The 9,724-nt window shown below is 29.5% G+C and overlaps 2 protein-coding genes across 3 annotated transcripts; both read left to right on the top strand.

Annotated features, from left to right (window-relative positions):
* The first annotated feature begins 5,740 nt into the window (after nt 1–5,740).
* Nucleotides 5,741–7,844, top strand: Smug (Single-strand-selective monofunctional uracil-DNA glycosylase). Of its 2 annotated transcripts, XM_072531616.1 has the most exons (3): nt 5,741–6,101; nt 6,457–6,767; nt 7,582–7,844. In XM_072531616.1, the coding sequence occupies exons 2-3, from the start codon at nt 6,459–6,461 to the stop codon at nt 7,837–7,839; spliced, it is 567 nt and encodes a 188-aa protein (XP_072387717.1). In that variant the 5' UTR covers nt 5,741–6,101; nt 6,457–6,458; the 3' UTR covers nt 7,840–7,844. The 2 variants fall into 2 exon arrangements, with proteins under 2 accessions (XP_072387717.1, XP_072387716.1); XM_072531615.1 differs by having other exon boundaries at nt 5,741–6,767.
* Nucleotides 7,845–8,202: 358 nt separating this feature from the next.
* LOC140441150 (tRNA-specific adenosine deaminase 2) lies at nt 8,203–8,857 on the top strand. Its single transcript, XM_072531617.1, has one exon. It carries the CDS (start codon nt 8,203–8,205, stop codon nt 8,740–8,742), a length of 540 nt encoding a protein of 179 aa, XP_072387718.1. The 3' UTR covers nt 8,743–8,857.
* Nucleotides 8,858–9,724: the final 867 nt, after the last annotated feature.

Below are 9,724 nucleotides of genomic sequence, written 5' to 3'. Positions count from 1 at the left end.
TGTATTAAAACGGCAATGTTTGTTGAGGAAAGCCATGCTAATTTTTAAATGCGATGTCACAAAGAACATTGTGAAGTTCAGAAGTTTTATTGAAATAAAAAAGAATAAAAGAGTTATAACCATTTTTTATATGGTAGTATCAAGAATTAAAAGAAGAAAGTATATATATATATATATATATATATATATATATATATATATATATATATATATATATATATATATTATAATGTGTTGAAACAAATAATACCTGACGCCGTTAAAGTGAGAGATAGATAATAGCGCCCGAAAAAAGACTAACTCAAAAACTATATATTTCCCATAAAAAATATTCGTGATTTATAACCCAAAACATGTAAATATGCCAAATTTCATAAAAATCGGATAGGAGCCTGTCTACTAAACAGTTATCAAAACTATAATAAAAGGCACAGGGATGAAATTATCTTTTTTTAAAGGAGGAAAAATAAAGAAAAATTTTAAGACAATAAGTGATCATATTTATTTACTTATATAAAGTAATAATACAATGAAAACATACAAAGTATAAAGTATTTATCTGAAATAATTATGTTGGTAGCCTCTATAATATAAAATATACAAAATAGAAAAATATGTAACACAACTAAACATAACACAATGGCATAGAAAGCTTCAGAAAGTCGAGGCCCTTTAAGGGCTGTAGTACCACGAAGATGATGAAAGTTTCAGAAATTTAAATAATATCATTCGGTTTTTTTATATTTTTCTTCTTCAACCTATTTGTGTAAATTTTATTAGCTTCCACTTTAACTGTGTTTGTACCTGTATATTTCGACTTTCCTTGTAAAATTAAATTAACGTTTCTGCACCAGTTGTGCAATATTGTTTTAATAGAAAATTTACTGATTAATTTTATAATTTTGATTTTATGTTCATTAGCACTACAATTTAAATAATCAAAATTAATTTTCCTTTGTATGAGGTTTTCAATTTCATGAAGTAAGATTTTTGATTGAGGTTGTTTGTCAACACAAAAATTTATTATTTTAAAAATACTGTAAAAACAGCATACAAAAGGTTGAGTAGGGTATGATAGTCGCCTAGACCAACCATTGTTATATTCCCTAGTTGCAATTAATGCACTTTGCTCAGCTGCGTAATTTTTTGAAAATAATGAATTTCTACAGTCACTACAATTAATATTTCGTTTTAATTTTTTTAAAATAAAACCAGCTACATAACTGGTAGCTAGTTCTTGTAGCTTTTGGTTAAATGTAGCTTGTGTCTCAGATTGATTTAAGGATTGTTTGCTTATATCAATTGAACTTTCCAATGGAGAGTTTTTATCTTTACTATTATCATACATACTGTCAATCATTTTTTTTAAGGAAATAAACATTTGTGTACAATTATCATCTTCACAATTAAAACTGTGTTTATATAGGGATACAGTTGTATTAATACATAAAGTTTTAAAAATTCCTACAAACTGAGAAGCTGTTGGGTTCATGTTTAATGCTCCAAAGCTTCTTATTTGACCAAAGGCATTTTCCAAAGGATCTTGGTTTAAACGCCTTGTTAATAAATAACTGAAACCATCACCCTTAAGAATTTGCCATATGGCTTTAATGTTTTTTATTGAAAATGACCAATTTTTAAGGCTTGGAGGTTTTGATTGTTGATGGGGTGTTTTCTTCTCAAATTCCATCGTTTCAAGAAATGGCAGAGCTTCATTATTCCAAAATTGGATATGGGCAGATACATCAGTCAAGCCACATCGTAAGGTTTTGCCACGTTCTGCATTTTTGGTAGAACCGTTTAAACTGTCAAAGAGTCTATCAAAAAAATACAGCAACTCTGCTGTTGCTTGTACTTCACTTTCTGTCTGATCTTGAGAATCTAAAAATAATATATGTAGGTAAATAATAGGTAGTAGTAAATACTGTAATCATATGGGTCTTGTAACATAAAAATCAAAAATAATGCATAAAGCACAAAAAATATATTTATCCCATAAGTTACCACACAGGAGCTAAGCACCTAAATTGCGAACAAATAAAAAGTTGATAATAATTGTTGTCACTGTAATATTGGGTAATAAACATAATAGTCAATGTGTAATTTAAACAATTTAATTTATATAAATTATAAGTAAAACATGAATTGAAAACAAGAAGATCGTGATAAAAAAATCCTCCTTATTCCGTGTGCCCTTGGTAGGGCATGATGACACTCACCATGATAAAAAAATATATAGATCAAAACTGAAATTGCTTTGAAACTCTTGTGCATGCAAGGATAAATTACATAATCTTCATTTTTATGCTATAGTTTGTCCATTCTTTGTCAATAAATTATATAAATTACATACATTACAATTATATTTAGGGTTGTTTATAGGTATAAATATCCTTGATTAAAATTATTTTATACTTACATAATTTTCCTGCCAGCTGGAGGGTAGCAGAAAATCTTTGACTAAATATTTGGGCAGCATTTTTTACCTTCATCTTCTTGATTTTGTTACAATATATGTGTTCATCTGTTATATGAGATAAAACTCTAAGCCCATCAATTGGACCATTATCAGACTCATACAACCACTGTATGTGCTCCCATTTTGCAGATTTTTTTACACCATTTTTAACAAAATTAAGATTTTTTTTTAATAAATTGTTTCTTATTCCCTTTAGCAAATGTGGAGGATCAAATATTGGGTAAATTCTTAAGTCTACTATTTCAAAAGAACCACTTCTATATTTATTTAGTTGTCCATTTCGCATATAAATCTCTTTGGTATCTTTTATCAAACTATTTATTACAGCACTATTATTCTGGTCACATATTACTGTAATTGGTTTAAGATTAATGCTTCTAAGTTTCTGAATTATTTCAATTAATAAATTTTTAATTTGAAATGTTTTTGCACCACCCCTACTTGCAAAATGGTACGAAATAGGTGCTTTCCATGATTTTTTTAAACCTCTTACCATGAACATTAGAATATGGTCACTAATGAAAATATCCCTATTTTCTCCCATATGCTCAAATCCTTCTATAAGGCCATGTCGTTCATTAAAATGGAGTCCTGGCATGATTGCCATTTCATCAAAGATTAAACCTACATATTTTTCAGAGGAATCCATTTTCGCTGTCGTTTCTTGTAGGGATTGAAAAACTACCTCATTTATACCTGGTCCTCCAATAATATTTGCAAGTAGTCTATTTAAAGTAGACTTACTAGGTAAAATGAATATTTTTGACAACAAATTGTAGGACTTAGCACTCTGCTTATACAATGTTAATGCCATCAATTTCTCATTTAGCGAAAATCGCCTCAAATGTTTTGATTTATTTGATTCTCGTATTTGACAGCGAATAAACATAGCTGTCATAGTGTTTAAGTTATTTAAATTATCATCAAAAAGATATTTCTTTTTAAATTCAGCTGCTTCAAAAAGCCTGCGTTTTAAAGTTTTTGTGGTATTTTTCACCACACTGTATTTTTTGTGAAGATCCTTAACAGCAGAATATAGTTTGGCTTTTCTTGGTGACAATGTTTGTTTGGAATTACCTGACTTCTTCAGTATTTTCAGAGGGGACAAGAAGCCAAGAGGTTGTTCTACAAAAAAAATATTTGGATAAATATATTATGTATCAGAGCTGAGATAATTACTCAAGAAGAATAAATTAGTTACAATATCATAATTACTAACTGAATTACGTTTCTCAAGTAATTCTGCCAGCTGTGCTATGTATTCTGAAGAAGTAACTAAATCAAAAACTAAAATTTGCATACCTTTTGTAACCACTTTTTGCAGTCCAGAACTTTCCCCAGTTTCGATGGGCATATGTGTTTCATCTAAACTAGATTTAGAAGCATCAACATAATCTGTAAAAGAAAAAAATGTCTTAATTAGTGAATATAATGGAGATCATAAATGTTGTTAATGTAACAGTATCCAACAGCACATAATTATATAAATATATTTACCTTCTGTAGTCAATGTTTCCAACTCAGAAGGTCCAACAATATCAAGTTTCACATTATCAATAAGTTCTTCATTCACTATTGTTGATTGAGAACCACTGCATCCTGGAACAAAGTAAACCTCAATTAATCAATAAATTCAACAAAATAATATGGTTCTAGGGTATTCAATACATATGGAGTATTATTTTTTTAAGACAAACCCAAAGATCAAACTATTAAAATGTATTAAAAAAAACTGCTGTGGATATAACACCTGATATGAAAAACATTGTAAGCACAATGTTTGTTTTCCATATAAATTCTCACCTCTCTTAACTGGTTTATTATTATATTAAAGAAATAGTCAGACAGTCAACCCATTTACCTTTCTTGGATACTAAAATTTTAAACTAACAGAAACTTACTTACTTTAACTAACTTACAGAAAAATATATTAAAGTTAATTCTAATTAACTAGAGTATATTATTTTTGTATTGTAAACTGTATTTATTTTGACATACCAAAATTACAATATGCTGCATTTTTCTTTCAATTTGTTTTATTCCATAATTTTTTGTAAAATACAATAAGTAGGGCTAACCATCTAAAATCGTCCTGAATACAAACTTGAATGAAAGGTTGTATTATTATTACAATTGAACATTTATTTGATTGAAGCAAAGTTTATCCTGCCATATGAAAAATGTAGCAAATCATGTGTTTTGGTGAAAAGAAATTCTCTATTGTAGAAGAATACTTTATAAATAGATTGAGTTGAGTGTTTATGTGGAGTATGTTTTAATATATGTGAAAAAAGATAGAATGTGCTCCAACCAATTTGATCATTTTGTTTCAATGACATCAACTGCTTTACAGTAAAGACAAATTTACATTATATAGGACATTTACTCATTCTTCCCAAATCTAAGTGTTTTCGTGTTTATTGCAATTTAATAAAAAAAATTAACAATAATTTGAAGATTAAACTGTAGAGGTTATGAAAGTAATCTGGCATATAAACTTTGTTTGGTGGAATGATGTATATGTATCAGACTTACCAGTTAAGTATAATGTAGGAACTGCATTTTGATGAAGTCTATGCGATGTTGAAGAACAAAATAATTGTTCAAAATGTCGATGGCACACTCTTTTCCTGGAGTATATGGTCTGTGGATTCATATTTGCCAATTCTGGATTATTGATATTCTCTACCCATTTTCGAAACCGTTCCATATCAATAGTGGGTCTTGGAAATTTGTGGCGTATTGGTGAAGAATCAGGAGTGCCACATTGTGGTATACAACAGTTCACCAAGAATGGCATGGTTTTTTGTTGACGCCTATAGAAGATTTTTAATTAGGATAAATACAATCCAAGAACCAATCGTTTTATTAACTTACCTCCAACAAGTTGATCGACAATAAAAATAATTGGTTAAATAATAGTCTCAAATATACACACTAAACAACTAATTAACGCACTAAATAACTAATTAACACTAAAAATACAAACTATAAATAAGAATAATACGGATATAAGGAAGAATAAACACCAAATTAGATTAAAAAACAATATAAAATGGAGAACGTAAACTGTTAAACCGGGTAACATAAACATAAGTCATATCATAGAACACTAACAAACATTTCGACTCTGTCATCAAACAGATACCATAGAACAATTGTTACCGTGATTGTTACTGTTCTCTGAAAATACCTTATTATCGCGACATCTATTGATGGATATCGGTAATACAATTTTATATTTGACCTTGGTCATCTGCGTGAAACGTCTATTGGTGTAAATGGTCTTTGTTTATAGTATCAAAAAAGTACATAGATCATAGATCAGATCTCGTGATTTTATATAACTAAGTTTAAGCGTTGATTGAAAAATTGGATAATATTTCAATTTCAATTAACGGTTTAAGTCTGGTCACAGGTCTGGTGATCTACGATTCTATTTTTATTTGTTGGTGGCAAAAGATTATTTAAATTTAAAAGCATCAAACTATTAAACTGTGACACCAGTAAGTAAGATCACCAGCACATCCTTCTAGTTACAAGAAGTTTTAAAATTCGAGATTATATTACTTTTAAATATAGATTATATAGACCATTGAAGTATCTTCTGGAGTAGAAGCAGGTAATAAAAAAAATTGTGTGAATCACTTAAGGCAGCTTTGCTTCGCTAACCTTAAAAATGCTTAAGCGTAAAATTTCGGAAAGCACTGAAGAGAATATTAAGCAAATTAAAGTGGAAAGTAATAAAGAAGAGAATATAGTAGTATCTCAATATTTTCAAAATATACCCAAGGTTGAAGAAACCATTGCAGAACAATTCCTACAATTACAAAGGGAGTTGAACAACTCCCTAAGGGATCTGAATTTAAAAACTGGACCTGTAGAATATATTTATAATCCACTGCTTTATGCTTTTGATCCATATGAAAAATATATAAGAAAATACTGCACTTCTACAAAGGAACTTTTATTTATAGGCATGAATCCGGGTCCCTTTGGGATGTGCCAAACAGGTATACCTTTTGGAGATCCAATATGTGTTAGACAGTTTTTACAAATTGAAGGAATTGTAAATAAACCTGAAGTTGAATGTCAAAGTAGAATGATAGTAGGATTTAATTCTTCTCGTAGAGAACAAAGTGGGAAGAGATTTTGGGAATTTTTTGAAAACCTTTGTGGTTCATCTGAAAAGTTTTTTGAGAATGCATTACTCTTGAATTTTTGTCCCATTGCATTAATGAAATCAAATGGAAGTAATGTAACACCTGCTGAAATTAAAGATACCAAGGTATATTTTATTTATTTTAAAAGTTTAAATTGTTCTACTTTTTCATCTTAAGTTCAAGACATTTAGCCACTTCGCATCATCCCATGGTGTTTTCAAAGGATAGGTAACTGAGTCCGCAGTTCACTATAATACTGCTATATTTCCTCTAGATGAAAGACATACAATCATTGTAAATTGTATTTCTGACTTAGTATTCATTGCTGTAGTGTACCAGTTAACTTAAAAAAAGAAGGATAAATCTAGAACATTTCCCCTGATAAAAAACTTTTTGGTTCTATTTATTCAGGATCTGGGAAGCAGTCTATTATCATGCCGCAAAATGGTATGGACAAGAGCAAATACATATAAATAAATGTTTATAACAAAACAGATGTATATGATATATGTATATAATTTAAAATTATTTTCGATAGGGTCAGTCAGAACAATGGAATGAACCAAAGTTTTTTTAAATGGAACACTCTATATACTAAACCATTTTTGGATGTATTTTTTAAAAATATGAAGAGTTTGTTGGAATATGAAGTTTTATACATCTAAAGTTAATAATTAATAAATATTGACAATTTTATTCAGAAAAATACTCTTCACACATTCATGACTGAACAATAAATATATGTCTTACTTGGTCTTCATTAATTTGATGCACAAAGTTAATACATACTTATATATAAGTCACACATGTCATAATTGTTATATTTCAATCTGGTTTATCATCATAACTCAGTCATTGTATGTTATATTAAGAGAAATACAAACTGTCAAACAACAAATAAAAAAAGTTAGTATATATAAATTTTTTTCTTTGTTTTAGGTTCGTAAAAGTTTAGAAGCAGCTTGCAACAACTGGTACCTTGAAGTAATCAGACTGCTTAAACCAAAATTTATAGTAGCTGTAGGAGGTTATATAGACAAAAAAACAAAGGACTTGTTTAAATCAAATAATATTAATGATATACAAATTCTTTGTATGCCACATCCAAGTCCAAGGTCTGTGGGAAACCAAAATTGGCATGAAAAAGCACAAAAATTTATAGATGATAATAATTTGATAGGATATTTCCAAGCCTAAAAGATATTTTATTCTAATATGGCATTTTAAAACATTGACTATTTTATTATTTTTATTAATTTTATTGTAACCATTTAAAAATTTCTTGGAAGTGGTTTTCAATGTTGACGATTATACTGTGCACTTTTGTTTCATTTAGCTAATATTGTGTAGTTATTTAGATATGTGTAAAATAAGAAGAGAAGAAAACAACTGCTTTTTGTAAGGTCATTTTAAAAATCTTCCAAGGATTTTTTACTTAACAATTACACTTTAAAGTGATTTATTTGTGTTATCAAAGTTTTATTTTATGTTATATATTTTTAAGTTTAAGATAGAAAATATTCAAGTAATTCTTACTCGTCAGCTTTTATAAATGTTAAAATGTCACAGAATGTAGAATTCTCAGAAAAAGAGTGTCTTTTCATGGATAAAGCATTCTTTTTTGCCAAGGAAGCTCTCTCTGTCCAAGAAGTTCCAGTAGGATGTGTTTTTGTATACCATGACAACATCATAGCTTTAGGACGTAATACCGTTAATGAAACTCGCAATGCTACCAGACATGCCGAAATTAACTGTATAGAAGATATTGTTGAATATTCCAAGAAAAACAATCTAGATTATAATCAAGTTTTTCAAGAAACTTCGGTGTATGTGACAGTCGAACCGTGTATTATGTGTGCTGCAGCTCTCTATGATCTGAAAATTAAAAGGATCATTTATGGATGTAAAAATGATAGGTTCGGAGGGCAGACTGTATTTGATGTAGCTGGAGTAATGACACCTGTGACTGAAGTTAAAGGGGGTTATAGATCCGAGGAAGCCATGGATCTTTTGAAGGAATTTTATAAAGGTGTAAATCCAAATGCGCCCCCCAGCAAAGTTAAAATAAAAAAGGAAATGAGTTTATCTACAAATTTATAGAACAAGTACTACTATTAGTACTACTTTAAATATTTTTATTTTTAATACTCTTAAATATTATTCTGTGTAAGAAAAATTGTTAAATTTATATTTGTAATATATATTTGTATAATAAAATGGAGTTTTTTTTTAACAGTCATCTACCTGGTATCCACTATTAAGTAACTTGTGCACACATTGCCTAAGACAGAAAAATATAGAACTATGCCTATGCTGCCGTTATGTGGATCGAGTAGCTTAAGCACAAAGTAGTTGGTTCCAAGCCCAGATAAAGGGGGGTTAGCATATGAGGCTAACAGCGATTTAACAAAAGCCAGTACCTATACTTGGCAGAATAGAGAAGGTTAACATTCAACGATAGACTACATAATAAAAAATATGGAAATAATATCAAAACTACTTTTCGACATATATTCTATTTACAGCAGCTCGAAATAGGTCAGTTGTTGTTAGACCAGTCCAGCACATGCATCATTTGCTTATTTATTTCATTGCTGACACTTTATCCAGACCTTTTCCTTCTCGCTCCGACTATAAGGTCCATTGCAATAGATACATTTCGAATTTGAATCTTCACTGCTATCCTTCACTAACTGTTTTTTCTTTGGCACAAGTTTCAAAATTTGAACCTGCTTCTACAATTCTTTGCGTGGTTTTAGTTTTGTTATCTTGCCTATAATTTTACTAATCTCCTTTTGTTTCTCAAGATCATCTTTATTTGGAGTAGGTACTTGTGAAAATTTTTGATATCTCCTTTTTAGTATGTTTGGTTTTGTGTTTTTCTTATGTTGACTGGGATTTGGAGATAGCAGTTGAAGTATGTCTGTGAAAGAACTAGCATTGATATCTGCATCAGCCTGCTTACTGGTGCCAGGTTGAGGAGAATAATTGTCAGATCTGCCGGTTGAAGATAGTTGCTGATTTGTAGTGGGAGGTCTAGGAGGGCAAATTATTTCAGACTAGTGCAATGCTGACGTGGGCA

The sequence above is a fragment of the Diabrotica undecimpunctata genome, chromosome 5 (genome assembly GCF_040954645.1).
Source record: "Diabrotica undecimpunctata isolate CICGRU chromosome 5, icDiaUnde3, whole genome shotgun sequence".
Classification (NCBI taxonomy): domain Eukaryota; kingdom Metazoa; phylum Arthropoda; class Insecta; order Coleoptera; family Chrysomelidae; genus Diabrotica; species Diabrotica undecimpunctata.
The sequence above is the reverse complement of the archived record's forward strand: the minus strand, read 5'-3'. Positions and strand labels throughout refer to the sequence as shown.